Source organism: Sebastes fasciatus, chromosome 15 (assembly GCF_043250625.1).
Source record: "Sebastes fasciatus isolate fSebFas1 chromosome 15, fSebFas1.pri, whole genome shotgun sequence".
NCBI lineage: Eukaryota > Metazoa > Chordata > Actinopteri > Perciformes > Sebastidae > Sebastes > Sebastes fasciatus.
In genome coordinates this window covers 3637286-3655088 of record NC_133809.1, presented here as the reverse complement: position 1 = coordinate 3655088, position 17803 = coordinate 3637286, and the positions used below count along the sequence as shown (strand labels likewise).

Genomic DNA, 17803 nt, shown 5'->3' with positions numbered 1-17803 from the left:
GCCTTTTATAATTCAGCCAAATTTAGCTTTAGCTGTTTTGACCTATGGTTAGTATGTGCGCAGATATATCACTTAAATTATTCAATATAATTATACTAAACCTTATAATTTCCAGAATACCATAATTTTACATGCTGCTTCGTTTCCGACTGTCACTCATCTTCTCTGCAATTCGCCCACCGCACTCCTCTCTCTTTCTCTCCTCCTCTCCCTCCTGCTCTGTACCTGTAGACCGTCAGCGCGCCACCCCTCCCTGCTTGAGGGTATGATCCTTGTCTGTCATCACCTGATTGGTCGCACGGATGTCATTAACACAACATTCAGAGTGTGTTCCAATCCGCGTACTTCTGTACTTACACTTACTATTTTGAGTGCATAAGTGTGTTCACACTGGGAAGTACGGCAAAAAGCAGTGCACTCAAACTACCCGGATGTTGTACACAAAACGGTCAAATCGTTGAGTGTGGAACGCTGGACACTTTTCATACTCGACTGTCGCCATCTTGGCTATGTAGCGGAAGGGGCGGGACCACGACCACTATTCAAATGTGTCAGCCAACAGGAGGACACATCGTAAGCGTAGGCGACGACGTTGGAAACGTAATTTCCACTCTGCTCTCATTTTTTTCTTCAACAAAGCAGGCAGATATTTTGGCGGGTAGCGAGTCGCGGTGACATGTTGCTCAAGTAAGTACACACAGTGCACTACATTGAAGTGGACTTCAGGAAGTACGTGGATTGTAACATACTCTCAGTCCCAGTCAGTGCATGTAGTGCCCGTGCCGGGGAGAAGATCATCCTATCATTCTTCCTTGAATTAATTAAAAAAAAAAAAAAAAAAAAAAAAAAAAAACGGCGCTCGGACGGGAGTCGGCTCTTATCGTTTACTTAAAAGAGTCGGCTTTTTGAACCGACTCGTGCTTGACCGCCCCATCACAAGAAGAGCCGCTACTGTACAGAGAGACCGAGAGCAGCAGCAGCAGTAGTAGCAGCAGCAGCAGTAGCAGCAGCAGCAGCTACAGCAGCAGCAGCAGCAAGATGTCCGCGGTGCCTGATGGGAAGAAGCTCGTCCGGAGCTCCAGCGGGCTGCGGATGGTTCCGGAGAACGGAGCCTTCAACAGCCCCTTCAGTCTGGACGAGCCGCAGTGGGTCCCGGATAAAGAGGTGAGGCGAGGCGGAGGCAGGAGACAAGCTGGCATTCTAACCAGGGCTATTCCGGTGGAGATTTTCAAAATAAACGTATAAAAATAAAAATATATATACATTAAAAAATATATATACATAAATAAAAATATATGCATTTTAAATAAAATATATACATTTTAAACAATTTTAGACATAAATAAAAAATATATACATTTTAAACAATATATACATTATAAATACAAATATATACATTTTAAATAAAAATATATACATTTTAAACAATATAGACATACATAAAAATATATACATTTTAAGCAATATATACATTATAAATACCAATATATGCATTTTAAATAAATATATACATTTTAAACAATATATACATTATAAATAAAAATATATATAAAACATGCGGTATAAAATAACAATAATAAATTTAGATTGTTAAAGGCGATGATAATAATAGTTAAAAATGTCTTCAATTCACAGGGTCGGTACAATCAGACAGGATTAATATGTAAAGTAGGGCTTCAACAAATTATTATTATTATTATTATTATTATTATTATCCGATTAATCTGCAAATAATTGTCTTGGTTTATCTCTAAGTTTTTTTTTATCCATTTCACACCTTCATTTTTTTGTGCTTTTTGTCTCTTAACTAATGAACTGATATTGATACTGAAATTAGACAGTAATAAATGTACTTATTTACTTTCCACCACTTGCTGCATGTGACTGCTCATGAAGGTGTTGTGATAAAGGGCTTTTATTTTGGAGGTGTAGCCTCTGAACTTCCTGTTTCCTCCCTGCTAACTGTGTCTAACTGTGGCCTGGCAGCTCACACACATAGTTCATCAGATAACCAGCTGGTTAACAGTTAAAACCAGCTGTCAGACGCAGTAATGATGTTATATCTCCACCGGAGATGGTTAAAGTGACAGAACAGCTGTTTGTTTTGCTTGTTAGCTGACAGCTGACAGCTACATCCAGTTAGCTCAGCTAGCTGCTCTGCTAGCAGCTCTCTGTGTGTGTCAGAGCAGTAAAACTACAGGAGGAGGCTCATCAACACAAACACCAACACCAACACCAACACCAACACCAACACCATCACCAACACCAACACCAACACCATCACCAACACCAACACCATCACAAACACCAACACCAACACCAACACCATCACCAACACCAACACCAACACCATCACAAACACCAACACCATCACAAACACCAACACCAACACCATCACCAACACCAACACCAACACCATCACAAACACCAACGCCAACGCAAACACCAACACCAACACCAACACCAACACCATCACCATCACCATCACCAACACAAACACAAACACAAACACCAACACCAACGCCAACGCCAACACCAACACCATCACCAACACCAACACCAACACCATCACAAACACCAACACCATCACAAACACCAACACCAACACCATCACCAACACCAACACCAACACCATCACAAACACCAACGCCAACGCAAACACCAACACCAACACCAACACCATCACAAACACCAACACCAACACAAACACAAACACAAACACCAACACCAACGCCAACGCAAACACCAACACCAACACCAACACCAACACCATCACAAACACCAACACCAACACCAACACCAACACCAACACCAACACAAACACCAACACCAACACCAACACCAACACATCACAAACACCATCACAAACACCAACACCAACACCAACGCCAACACAAACACCAACACCAACACAAACACCAACACCAACACCAACACCAACACCATCACCAACACCAACACCAACACCATCACAAACACCAACACCATCACAAACACCAACACCAACACCATCACCAACACCAACACCAACACCATCACAAACACCAACACCAACACCAACGCAAACACCAACACCAACACCATCACAAACACCAACACCAACACAAACACAAACACAAACACAAACACCAACACCAACACCAACACCAACACCATCACAAACACCAACACCAACGCAAACACCAACACCAACACCAACACCATCACAAACACCAACACCAACACCAACACAAACACAAACGCAAACGCCAACGCCAACGCCAACGCCAACGCCAACGCCAACGCAAACACCAACACCAACACCAACACCAACACCAACACCAACACCAACACCAACACCAACACCATCACCAACACCAACACCAACACCAACACAAACACAAACACAAACACAAACACAAACACCAACACCAACACCAACACCAACACCATCACAAACACCATCACCAACACCAACACCATCACAAACACCAACATAAACACCAACACCAACACCAACACCAACACCAACACCAACACCAACACCAACTGTGTCTGCTCACAGAAGCACTTTGACCAGCCTGACACTGAACTACAGCCAGCAAAGTTAATCATTTCTCTGCTGCAGGTTTATGTGCTCCAGATTAAAATGCAAACAGTGTATTAGAGCAACAGGCATGATAATAATAATGGGTTATAATGTGTTTGAACAAGTATTCATGGCCTTTTATTGAAGTTAAAGTAGCCATACCAACATGGAAAAACACTCTATTGAACATAATAGTATTGCATTCAGATTATTATTTGGATAAAATAGTTTTAACATGCCTAAAAAAGGCTGTAAAGCACTTTTTATCCACCATACTCCCCTGAATTTGGCTCTCAGCATGTCAAAAACAAATCAAAACAGACTTAAAGTGCCAAAAATGATCTGGTTTTGTCCTCTCAAATGTGAATATTTGTTGTCGCTTTTTAGCCCTCTTAGGTTATATTGTGTTATAAGAAGTATTCAAGTCCTTTTACTGAAGTTAAAGTAGCAAAACCAACATAGAAAAACACACAATTGCAATTAAAAGTCCTGCATTAAGAATATGATTTAGGTAAAACAGTTTTAGACATGCTTAAAAAGGCCGTAAAGCACTTTTTTCTCCACCATACCCTCCTTATATTTCTGATATTAAAGTGAGGGTTTGTGTATGCTGAAGTTTTTATTCTCCTGCATACCTTGCAGCGTGTCGAAAACAAATCAAAACAGACTCAAAAAGTTCCAAAAATGAACTAGTTTTGACCTCCGAATGTGAATATTTGTTGTTGTTTGTTAGTCCTCTGTGCTATAAAATGGGTTATACCGTGTTAGAAGAAGTATTCAAGTGTTTTACTGAAGTAAAAGTAGCAATACAAACATGGAAAAAATACTCTATTGCAAGTTAAAGTCCTGTATTCAGATTATTACTGTTTAAAACATGCCTAAAAAGGCCGTAAAGCACTTTTTCCTACATCATACCCTCCTTATATTTCTGATCTAAAAGTGAGAGATTGTGTATATTTCAGTTCTGTTATATTTGCGGGATATTTGGCTTTCAGTCTGTAAAAAATGCATCAAAACAGACTCCTCTTTCAGTAAAACCTGAAATAAAGAAGTGTCAGATAACCCACACTAGTAATAAAACAGTATGTGTTAACTGTAAGTGAAAACATACACAACTGAAACGATTAGTTTGAGATTAATTTAAAGACATCAACAATCTTACAGCTACATTACCACCATGTCTGTACTGTTTTGTTGATGACTCAATGGTAGAGAAGCTAAAGCAACACGTATGATAAAGTGTCTCTCAGACGAGCTGCAGTTGAACTTGAATCCGCCCAGCTCAGCATGTTGTGTAACATCCTGTTTTTCCTCTTTCCTCGCTCTTCCAGTGCCCCAGATGTATGCAGTGTGACACCAAGTTCGACTTCATCAGAAGAAAGGTCGGTTTTGTTTTCTGCAAACTCGACCGTGACAACAAAATCACAACTTTTATCTCACTCTGAAACAATAAAACAAAGACGCACACATGCAGATAGAAAAGAAGAATTAGAGGCTTTTATTTTGTCTGTGAAACACGAGATGTTTTATTTCCCCCGGCGGCTTCTGTTCATTTATTTTGGCACGTAGACACACTGAGAGCTCCGTGGTGACGTAATAACACTGTAGATCTCTGCTCGTTCCTAATGTCTTTACATATTCACTAGAAAATACTTCTGCTGGTATTTTAAACACTCACCTCCCACCTTTTATCACTTTGTGTATTTTAATTATACCTAAAATAAGAAGTATAAATGACAGATGGGTTACTTATTACTCACCTCATAAACCACTACATGTACATGTGTTTCTATTGATTCACATCATTTTGGAACAAGGTTATAATAGTTTTTATTTTCAATTAGTTTTTATTTTATTTTTGACTTTTCGTTTTCATTTTAGTTTAGGTTTCAGAGTGTGTTTTCTAGTTCTAGTTAGTTTTTAGAGTGTGTTTGCTAGTTTTAGTTTAGTTTTAGTTAGTTTTCAGAGTGTGTTTGCTTGATATAGTTCATTTTCGGTGTGTTTGCTAGTTATAGTGAGTTTTCAGAGTGAGTTTAGTAGTTTTAGTTTAGTTTCAGTTTTTCAGAAAGGTTAGGTTGTTAGTTTCAATTTTTAATATCTTATCTGCTACTTTAGTGAAGCAGTTGCGTCACAGCGCCAGTAAATGTATTGGTAATGTTTATTGTTTATTGGTAATGTTATGTTGGTTTATTATTTATGTTGGCTGGTTTATGTTGGTTGCACTGTCTTCCTTTATCTTGCGTACAGCCGGATAGGTACATAAGCGTTTCACTGCTCATTATACTTGTATAATTGTGTATGTGACGAATAAACTTGAAACTTAAATGTGCCTGTAACTCTCCTGTTTTCCTGCAGCATCACTGTCGGCGGTGCGGTCGGTGTTTCTGTGATAAGTGCTGCAGTAAGAAGGTGGCGTTGCCCCGCATGTGTTTCGTCGATCCGGTGCGGCAGTGTGCCGAGTGCAGCCTCGCCTCACAGAAAGAGATGGAGTTCTACGACAAGCAGCTCAAAGTGCTTCTGGGAGGTGAGAAGTTCAACCTACATTATTATAGTCTTTAAACTGTGCAACACCTTCAGTCTGAGTTTGTAAAGTAGAATATAGGGATTTGATATGGTTTGCATGGTTACGTGGTTATTGTTTCCCAATTTGTATTTTGAATTTTTCCTTTTTTTCAAACCTCATTAGAAGTCAAACTGTCCTCCTGATCTCATCTCTCTGCTAAAAACAAAGATTATTCCAGGGTACTTTGAGATTTGTGCTAATTTTTAAAGGTCACATATTATGCTCATTTCCAGGTTCATAGATGTATTTTAATGTTGCACTAGAACATGTTTACATGCTGCAATGTTCAAAAAACCCTTTATTCTTCTCATACTGCAGCCTGAGTCTGCCTGCCTCAGAGCCTAATTCAGCCTCTGTCTGAAAACCACTGATTCACAGCCTGTCTCCTCCCACTCTGCTCTGATTGGTCAGCGTTTTCTGTCAATCAAACTTCCTCAACAACAACAGCGTCACCCTCCCCCTCCCTCCCGGAGCAGCTCTCTCTCTCTCTCTCTCTCTTTCTCTCTCTGAGAGACGAGTGGAGAGATAGCAGCTAGAATAAAGTTTATAAACCTGGGCACAGCACCAGCGAAAATAAAGTCCATCCACTGGGTCTTCAGAGGATCCGAAGTGGGTACATGGTGCAAGCTTTTGTGTGGAGTATTGCAGCCAACAACAGAACAAGCGGGTTTTCCTTTCAGCATGTTTACTAGTAAACAGTCGAAATAACAATGGCGGACGCAGCTTGCTGAGCCGGCTACTCCGTGGGCGGGGTTACCAAGCCGGGGTATGGGGTGAGGGGGTGCTGTTCTGTTTCACTGGAAACAGGAAAGCCATATATGGCTTGCATTTCTGCCTAATGACGTCAGAAGACTAGGAAAAAAGCGAATTTTTATTTCTGCACCCATTTCCGGACAAACGGAGGAGGAGAAAAAGAGAGAGGATGGTCTTTTATGATACTATGGTGGCCTGTAGACACACTGGGGACAGATATTGATGTTTAAAAGACATGGAAAAGTGCATTTTGCATAATATGTGACCTTTAAGAATTTTTTCCTCCCTTTAAGGATGACTCTAGATGCTTTTTATTTAAACAATTTAAACAGGGTTGCAAATAATAACTATTTTCATCACCAAATAATCTGCAGTTTATTTTCTCAATAAGTAAATTAATTGTTTAGTCTAAAAATGTTCAGAAAATTGTTTATTAGAATTTCCCTGTGTCGCCTAAAAATGTCTTATTCAGCGTTCAGTCATGTGGTTGCAAAAAAACAAGATGTCGACGGCCAAAATGACAAATTCAAGGCTTCAAAACTGTAGTCCACAAACCAATGGGTGACGTTACGATGACTACGTCCTCTTCTTCAGTCTGTGGTTAAACCCTAAAAATATCCAGTTAACCGTCAACCTGTCGCTCTACACAGGAAGCAGAAATACTATAAAAATCATCTCTGAAATAATCCAGCAGAGCCCTCATCATAATAATAATAATAATAATAATAATAGTAATCCATTGTGTTGTCGTTGAGTGTGGGTCAGTGTGTAGCTATAAATACACAGCAGCAGCAGCTCTTAATGAAAAATCCATCAGCAGCCCGGAGCTGCAGGACGACGACGACCGGCTGCATGTGATGCTGTAAAGCCTGCAGCATGATGATGGAGTTATCAATAGATCAGCAGAAAACAGGACAAAAGGTCACAAAAGATGACGATACAAAGCAATAAGTCTCTCCGTGACAGTTCCAGTGATGTTAAAAAGCTTTATCTGAATCCTGAACTGTAGCTAGATCAGAGTTTTGGGGTTTATATCTGATAACTTTAGTAGACAACAGTATTGTTTAATTATTCAAAAGCCTAATGAACTATTAGCAGCTAGTAGTAAATGATCTAATGAATAATATTAAACAGCCTGGAAGAAACAGATTTTCTTTTTTTCATTAAACAAAAGAAGCCAAACAAAACACAAGCAGTTGTACAATATTTTGCTTTAATAAACTACCATCTAAAAATGGAAAAATGTATGGATTTAAATCAGGAACTATTGGATCAAAGAACATGAACAATACAAGAACAACAACTAACAGTTGTGATAATCGACCGATCTGTTGAGGATGTTTTTGATCAATCATTTAGTTTATAAAGTAAAATGTCAGAAAATAGAGAAAGCGAGAGGACAAGGTGACGTCTTCATATTGCAAAAACTCAACCATATTCAGTTTATAATGATATAAGGTAAACAAATCCTCCCATGGGAGAAGCTGGAACCAGAGAATATTTAACATTTTGTTTCTTGACAATTGACTTAAACGATTAATCAATAATTTATATTTTTTTCTTTCTGAGATTAAGATAAGATAAACGAAACCAGACCAGACATGCAGCCATATTTATATAAAAGCTTTTCCATTAAATTTCAGTGGTCTGGTCGGTCTTTTCTGGGAATCATTCGTTACAAAAGAACTGATATTTTCAACCTTTTTGTTTGGAAGATGTGGCTGCATTATTATGGCCAAATACTAGTGATGATTATTTTTTAGGAAAACGTGTTTTTACATTCACTAGCAGACTTTCAGAGTTGAATGTTCCTGTCATTTCTTTTCTGTTCACCACCTGTTGTTGTTGTTGTTGTGTTTATTGTTATTGTTGTTGTGTTTCCAGGCGGCAGCTTCGTCGTCACTTTGGGAACGTCGGAGAAGTCTGAAACCATGATGTGTCGCCTCTCCAACAACCACAGGTGAGCTTTTTAAAATCCACACCTCCACTAGGGCTGCACCTAACCATTAATTTTTTAACGATTAATCTAACGACTAATTCATCAATTATTCGAAATATTTTTTTTATAAATACGTAAATAAATATCAAAAACTTGACTCATTATTATTTCAATACTTTCTCTTATAAACATATACATAAAACAAGAATATTCTTATGGCATTATTTAACAACGAAAAATATCCCTGTCTTTACCGGTAATCTGTTTTCAGTCCAACATAACATTTCTCCAAAATAAAATTAAAATAAGAGCTTGTATTGTGAATTCATGTAAAAGGAATAAAGTGCAATGTTGTTTTTGTGGAAGAAGTCCTCCACTCTGGTTTGACTTATCCTGAAAAAGAGACACAGAAAGCCATTAGAATAATGATAATAGTGGCACATTTTAAAACAGGTCTAATTTCCATAGCACTGTTGTGTTATGACATTAGGCTAATAATAATAATAATAATAATAAGCCTCATCAGTATTTTTACTTAAGTACTTAACTTAAAACTTAAAATGGTTTAGACATGGATTTATTCAATCACTGTAATAATATACAGTTAGATAAAGACTTGCAAATGTACTTTTGCATCAGTGTGGACCAAGATAAATAATTGAAACTATTTACAGACTAACAGTCACAGACTGTAGATCAATATGTAACGCTACTTTAAGCCATTTTATCACTCACACACCGCCGTTAAAGGAAACAGAAAAAAATAAAACTGCGCATGGTGCAACGTTACGTTACGTTACAATACTTTTAACATGGTGGTGATGAAGAAACATTTAGAAACGACTTTAAATGACTACTGCTAACAGAAACACGCCCGCGCTTTTGCAATCTGAATAGATCATACCCGGTGGGGAAAAAGTCAACAGGACTTACAGCGGTGTCTTGCTGCTGTCTTCTTCACGCAGCGCTCCGGGATGCCTTCTTGTCAGGTGATGGTGCATTGCACCTGTACTGCTGTAGTACGCCATCTCCATCCTGCACAACTTACAGAGCACCACATTGTTGGGTCTCTGTTTGAAGTATTCCCATACTTTAGATGAACGTTGGAGAGGTTTTTGACACTTCTTGCTCTCTGGGGAATCAGAATCCATGCTTGGACCGGGCGCAGCGCATTTTCATTACGTCATCCGATACGTCGACGCACCTTACGTAAATAGACGTATACTACGTCGACGAATCGCCCCAACCTTAACCTCCACTCGCCATAATTAAAATTTTGTGCTGATTGGTTTCATTTTTATTTTATTTATGTAACATGCATAATTATTTTTTTTGTTATAACTTGAAGTCGCTGAGAATAGAGAAAAAACTTAGTAGAAAGTTTTTATTTGTGCAAATTTAGCATGATGTTTAGGGATGTCACAATTTAGAAATTTACTAGTCGATACCAATACCAGTGAAATTCCACAATTGTCAACATCAATTCGATACCACAATAAAAAACAAAAGTAAATCCCATGTTCTTCAACTTACACTCTACATTATTACCATTTGCATACTCAGGGTTTCCGCCAGTGTCTGCTGGGCCTAAGTCGACTCCCTGTCGGGCCTGATCGGGGATTTATGTATTTTTAAGATGTTTTTTAAACTAAAATATGTTATAAACAGGTAGTGAATGCCTTTAAGGAATAACTCAGTGCGCAGGTTGTGTGCTTAACGTTAACTGATGTCTGTGTGTGCAGTCGAGAGACAGAGAGACAGAAGAGGTGGTCGTACGTTGTGTTTGTTCAGAAAGTTCATGTGTTTTATGGGGAGACGAGACGAGACGGGCTTCTGCCAGCCAGGCGGCCCGTAACGTCAGCATTAACGTAAGCGATTGAGAAAAGGAGAGAGTGTATGTGTGTGACGGACGTTGAGTATAAAATGAACAGTAACGTTATGCTGTAGGTGTGAACATGGCAGTGCAGTGTGTGTACAGTTTAGGTTGTCAGTTAATAACAGGTGCCGACACTCGGCCACCGGTTCTAACAACTTTTCTGGTGGAAACTCTGCACACTGGTTTTTGTTAGGAAGTAAAAAAGGTCATAATTCCCTCTCTATTATCTATTTTATAAGACTGTGAAAAAATCTCCTTCAATCAACTGTAATTATAGATTTTACAAGATTACATTTACTTGATGTTAGAATTTACCTTTGCTTAATATTCAGTTTTACTGAATAGAGCCGCATGATGAACGCATCATAATGCAGATCCTGAAACTAGTACCCCTCATGTACTGAATCGAGAATCTATTTTGAATTGAATCTTGATCCCAAGAATCAAAATTGGATTGTGAGATACTGAAAGATCCCAACCAATCAGATTCACCGCGTCGTTATTGGTCAAACTGGTTTGATTTGTTTTGAATCACATTTGTCTTATATTTTCTTTTTTAATAATCCAAATATCAGGTATCTGTTCCTGGACGGTGAAAGTCACTTCGAGGTGGAGTTGTCTCGGATCTCCAGCATGCAGATTTTGACAGACGGGTCGAGTCCAGGAGGTGAGACAAACAAATCACACGTGTTAAGATCAGAATTTCAGTGCATATCTGTGACTGTTTCGTACAGCTATTAGATTTGCTACGATAAAGACAAATACAGTTTATTGCATCTTTTCTATTGTATAAATTATTGTGAATTCTTCGGGATTGGGATCCACTAACCAGCTGAGAGATTTCTTGATTAACACTTAAACCTGTTTTTTTCCCCAAATTAACACTTACAAACTCTTTCTCCTCTGCTCCTCCTCTTCTTCATCTTCTTCTTCTTCTTCTTCTGGGCTCAGAGAATGACATTCACACTTACACCAGTCTGCTGGACAGTCAGTATATCTCTGAAGGTTAGCGTTGGTGTTCACTCTGGTGGTTTTGAGTCGCTCACCGTCGTCACTCCATCCTTCCTTTTTTCTGGTTTCTTTTGGGTTTTCATCTTGTGTGCATGTCTGCAAATGAAACCAAAGATGCTGTTCTGCTTTATGCTTCAATAAATGTCAATATGTTATGCTCGTAGTGCATGGTTTGGCCAATAACTCCTCTTGCCTCCTGCATGCAGCATGCGTCTTTTTTCAGTCACGTCCGTACCTTCTAATTTACTCTCATCATTCTTTGGTGCATGGTTTTATTTTGAAAAACAATGTTTTTTCTGTCGTGTTCTCTCATTGATTTCTAATCCTTCAATTCATTTTTATTCCCCTGACATCTCTTTGTTGTTGCATCTGTATGTTTGTGCACGCATTAATCGTGTTGAAGGGTTTGTTATTGATATTGTCGAGGCTGATCTCATGGGGAGAAAGCTCCTTATGAAGGGATATCTTGACATTTTTAGTTTTGGTTTGTTATTTTAAATGAGGCAGGTGAGAGACAAAAAATATTTTATTCTCAGAGCAGGTTTTTTTTCCAGTGTTTAGAAAGTGTCAAACCTCTTAAAAGTGTCAGCGAGGCGAAGTTTAACATTTAAAATGTCTGATAGTTTTGGGAGACAAAAAAAAAAAATGTTCTTTGACAAATAGGCTTATTCAGTTTAATCCATCAGTCTTGTTTTTTTAGTTCACGTCTAACTGGAGGTGTGTGTGTTGTGTGCAGGAGGGACGTCGCGGGCCAGCGGCATGCTGCTCCACTACAAGCCGATGGGCTCCCAGGACGCCGAGCAGCTCCGCATGGAGGCAGCAGACGACAAGAAGGTGGCCTCGTTATGGTTGGCTGCGATGCACAAGGTACGATCAAGAGGACACGAGAGCTCATACTGTCGCTGCATGCACATGTATGTTTTATAGCTTATTTAAAGGGATAGTTTGGGGTAGATGACGGTCAGCACGCCCCCAGTTTGGAGAAGCAGACCGGAGTACCAGCACGGGAGCAAAGCAGTGTGCTGCTGTGGACGGGGGCAGCAGCTAAACAGATTTTAGATGCCTAAAAAACGCTGTCTTTCCTCGCAGGCGGCCAAACTGCTGTACGAAGCCCGGGACCAGTGACGTGCAGGCAGCCGGCAGACTGAACCTCCAGGCAGCACACACCCAAGTGTTTTTGTACCCGGTCTCACCGGGGGTTTGGTATCGTTTGGAATTTTTATTAACGCCAGTTCTGATTCTGCTTATCCGTCTGATTCCTCATCGGTTCTCGATACCAGTTCTTATCATGGTGATTTCTGCAAGAAATGTTTATATATAAAACAACAAAAATACTTTATTACCTCTATTATAACCAGTACTTTGTACATCATGTTTACCACAAATAGGCTAATTTTTCCTCTTATTTTCTTTTTGCGTTTGACATCTTTCAGAGTTCTTTAAACCTCTTTGATTTAAGACATAAATGGCAGGGCATGCAGCGTTAATGTTTCTACATAAATATGGAACAAACTGAGAAGAAGCTTCCCAACATTAGTCAGTTATCTGTTGATTTTGGGAGGCTTTTAATTCCTGTTTACTTTCTCTGATTTATTGTTTTTAGTTAATCACGTTATACTTTGATACTTACAGTACAATTTTCACATTATAACACCCGTGAAATGTGACATTATTACACCTTTCATAAACCGTTTTTCATAACTTCAGAGATGCAGTAAAACTTCAAATAGAGGCACAGTTGTTTCAATAATTTTATATGCCGCAGTTTTTGTTTTGTGTCATCTGGGATTTTATTTCCTGGTAGAAGTGACGAGACATCTTTACGGATCCCTGTAGGGATGTCTTTTTTATTTTGTTTTTTAAACTGTCAGCTATACAGCACCAAGTAGGGTAGAATCCGCCGTTAAAACCCTTTAACGCAGATAGAAAAGCAGCTACGTGTGACGTACGCTGCATTTCAGGGCCCAGAGTTTACCAGGAAATAGACCAGAAAGGGCGTATTATGAGCAGGAGTGAAAGGCATTCTGGGAAATGTAGGATTCTCTAACTGAGGCAGATGCAAGAAGGAGCAGGTTGAGGAAACTTTCATGACTGAATACTTCCTGAAATGCAAAGAACAGTTAAACAAGAGACATGTTCAGGTGACACGTTTCTGTTTCTTCTCTGTAAATTATTACGTTAAATACTCCTCTCTCTCTGCTTCAAATATTTACAGGTTTCAATCTTTAGGCCTCAGCGTCTAAGGAAACGATTCACTGATTCCAGTGAAGAATAAACACATACACAGACATAAATAAATGCTTTAAATGTAGTTTCATGTATTGAAGTTTTGTATGAGCTATTTTGTTAACTATTCCTACTTTAACACGAGGTGCGTACGTACTTAACATCGTTTTTAAAGCTGAAGTATGACTACAGTTTTTGTAACATTTGTAAACAAACCTTTCTGTTTTTCTCTTTTTTATTTTTCCTTATTGTTGTCATCGTCGTCCAGAGCTACAAACAGGAAGTGAAGTCACCACCTTCCATCAATCAAATGCTGTTCGGTTCTAGTTGAGGTGGTGGTTTGGTAGTTGGTTGTGCTTCCGAGGACCTAATTATAAAGAGAAACTTAGTTTAGACTGAGGTGGTGGAAGTGTTGAGAGAATTTTAGCCACTGCAAGAAAAATATTTAATCGTCCTGATATACATTTACTGTGTTCAAAAGATTTCTGAAAGTTGGCCCTGGTTTGTGCATCTTGTGTATTATCATTACTTCTTACACAGCTTTGTTGTGAATACCTGATTCTGATTGGTCAATCACGGCGTTCTACGGTCTGTTATTTCTTTATAACAGACCGTTGCTGTGTATAAGAGACCGTTGCTATGTATAACAGACCGTTGCGATGTATAACAGACCGTTGCGATGTATAACAGACCGTTGCTATGTATAACAGACCGTTGCTATGGGCGCAGCTCTGATGTCGGACTCTGGAGGACCGTTTTCTTGTGTCAAATTATTGATTTCTTAAGTAAATAGCCGTGCAATAAGCAGGATAATGTACAGCTTGTTGCAGTTGTTTATTTCACAACAATGACCGTCTCGCTGTACATTATTATCCCTTACATTTGACTCGTAGCGTTTTGCATCAGGGCTGCAACTAACGATTATTTTCATTGACGATTAATCTGTTGATTGTTTTCTCGATTAATCGATTAGTTGTTTGGTCCATAAAATGTCAGAAAATGGTTAAAAATTATTTTTTTGTAGCCAAAGATGACGTCCTCAAACGTCTTGTTTTGTCTAAAACTCAAATATATTCAGTTTACTGTCATAGAGGAGCAAAGAAACCAGAAAATATTCACATTTTAGAAGCTGGAATCAGAGAATTTTGACTTTTTTTTTAATTATTAAATTCCTCAAACTGATTATCAAAATAGTTGACACCTAATCGATTATCCCTTTTTATTAAAGTTTTTTTATTATTAAATTACTGAAGTTAACACAACATTGCTGCTGCTTCACATTAAAAGCATTCAACTAGTGAAACGTGGAGCGGCTCTGTACGGTGAAAGTAATGATGATACATGAGAGGAACAAACTGGGGCCGTCTGAAAGAGCAGAATGAACCTTTAAGTCTAATTATTCCCCGATGCAAGTACAGAATGTGACGCTCTTTAAGTTTTTAAACTGTTTTGAGTTGGAAGAAAAATGTCGGGAATTTTGATAATAACAAAATTAAGATGTGTCTTTTTTTTTAACACGTTTATAATGTTTAAAATATACTTTCGCTGAAGCATGAAGTGAATTTGTGAATTCTGTGTTGTAAGAACTAAATGTTGTGACACAAAAAATCTTTTTTTTAAACACTTTATAATAACCATCATTTATAAATTAATAGTTAATTAAACTTAGTTAATAGTTATTTTATTATTAAATAACTATAAAATAATAATTAATGTTTCTAATTATTAGTAATGCCATAATTTATGTGTAATATGGAATAATTAGTTTATAAATTATGTATTGTATCAAAGCTGATGGGAGACGATAACAATTATATTCTATTAAGTTTATTATTGCACAAATTATTACATTTTATATACTATATTAAGTATTTGTTAATGATTAAGATATTATTTGTAAACATTTTAGAAATTGTTTGTAAAACATCTATAAACATTACATAGATAGAAGGACCAGAAACTAATTATTAACCATTAACAAAGTATTAATTATCGATCTAAATAATATTTATAGATGCTTTATAAAGTATTTATTAACCATTTAACAAGATATTATAATCATCTTTATAATAACCATCCAAATAATATTTATAGACATTTACAAATTAATTAATTAACCTTTAACAAAGTGTTACAAATATATACTTATAGATGTTTTACAAACAATTTATTTAAGGTTTACAAATAATATCTTAATCATTAACTAATACTTATATATGTAGTATATAAAAGTTGTGTGCAACAATAAACGTTTAAAATAACAAAAATTAGAGCATTATTAATAATTAGCAAACATTATTAATTATAATTTTGTTGTTTGTTAACAGTAAACTAATTTTAATTAACTATTAATTTATCATTTATAATGTTATTATGAAGTGTAATAACTAAATCTGTCAGAACACCCGAGTAAACGTTGACATTTTAAATGCACTGTTGCATTTCAGTTGCGAACACTATGTGCTGTATTTAGCTAAGATTACCAAGTATCATCGGCTTCATGATAATATTCTTTTCTTTTCTTTTTTAAGTCTCGCTGGAATTCGGTTTGTCTTCCCTGTTTTTCTCGAAGCTCGAAGAAAACACCTTTTAAAAGTGTTTTAACGGAGAACAGAATCGGGTTTGTTGGCCTTTCCGTGTCATTGATGCCCCAACAGTCACCACCTCCACTTTGTAACATAAAGTTTATTTTTATACGCTGCTCACCTAAGAATTAAAATCACAAGTTGTTGTTTGGTTCGAGGCTTTTTTTCTTTTTTCTTTCAGAACAGACACGAAGGAAGGTTTTATGTGAGTTTTTTTGTGTGTAAAAAGACGCGTGTTGATGTTATCTGTACACTCACAAGGTTGTCCAGTTAAGTTCTTCCATTATAGAGCTGTTTGTGATGAAGACGCATGTGATGGCTGCACAGTTAGGAACACAAATGATCATATTAGCCTCTGTAATTAAAATAATGTCCTTCCCTTAATCCTCCATTTTTGTTATTGGCTGCCTACTGAGTTGTTTATCCAGCAGGTGCATAATCCCTTCAGGTGACGTCTAAACATCTAAATCAGAGTTATGTTCATTTGAAACTTGTAATTTTGTCCCTTTTTATCAAAAATACACAAGCTAACAATGGATTCCTGCAGTTTAATTCAATATAATAATGAAATTTTTTACTTCCATTTGAAGCACATTTGCCCAGTGCAGCTTTAAACACCAATATCTGTAGTTGTTTATCAGTTAAATGAATGAATCTGAGGAGTATGGTCATACTGTGATACTCTCTCTGTGCAGCTCTCAGACTGTCCTCAGTTATACGTTAATGAAGAGTTTCTGTTATAAATCACCTGCACTTTAAAGCCCGCCCTGATTACAGTCCTTTTTTATCCCAGAGCTTCATTTATTACGCTGAAAACGCTTCTGCACCCTTCGTTGGATTATTCTGTTGAGAATAAAATCAAGTGTTTATACATTTGTGGTGTCGATCGTGTCTTTTGGAAAAGTGGATTCATCCTTTAACAGAAGAACAGAATGAAGAGGAACTGCTATAAAAGTATATGATTCAGGTGTAAAATTCATCAAACCGTTAGAGCTTTATCTGGAACAACAGAAAAGCTTATTGGATATAAAATACAGACATTTTATTAAAACTGCTAAAACTCCAAAAGAGATTATAAATGTAGTAGAAGTCGTTCCAGCTCTTTGCTCCAGTGTGTCCCTTTGACTCCATGTTAAGCGTCTTGTAGGTAAAGTGTGTTTTTACTATGATCATATAAATAATAACAGAAAAATAAGAGTTTTTAATCACACTGTTACTAGACCACATGACTTAACTATCTGGTAACAAAGTGATGTTAATTGTGTACTAAATGTCACATAAA

General features: G+C 37.5%; 1 protein-coding gene across 3 annotated transcripts; it reads left to right on the top strand.

Annotated features, from left to right (window-relative positions):
• Nucleotides 1-933: 933 nt before the first annotated feature.
• On the top strand, nucleotides 934-17394 carry zfyve21 (zinc finger, FYVE domain containing 21). 3 transcript variants are annotated; one of them, XR_012597317.1, is made up of 8 exons: nucleotides 934-1164; nucleotides 4900-4950; nucleotides 5924-6092; nucleotides 8769-8844; nucleotides 11275-11366; nucleotides 12447-12577; nucleotides 12800-15832; nucleotides 16088-17394. XR_012597317.1 is itself a non-coding variant. In XM_074661038.1 (8 exons), the coding sequence occupies exons 1-8, from the start codon at nucleotides 1039-1041 to the stop codon at nucleotides 12833-12835; spliced, it is 735 nt and encodes a 244-aa protein (XP_074517139.1). In that variant the 5' UTR covers nucleotides 934-1038; the 3' UTR covers nucleotides 12836-17394. The 3 variants fall into 3 exon arrangements, 2 of the variants coding, with proteins under 2 accessions (XP_074517139.1, XP_074517137.1); XM_074661038.1 differs by adding an exon at nucleotides 11651-11704 and having other exon boundaries at nucleotides 12800-17394; XM_074661036.1 differs by having other exon boundaries at nucleotides 12800-17394.
• Nucleotides 17395-17803: the final 409 nt, after the last annotated feature.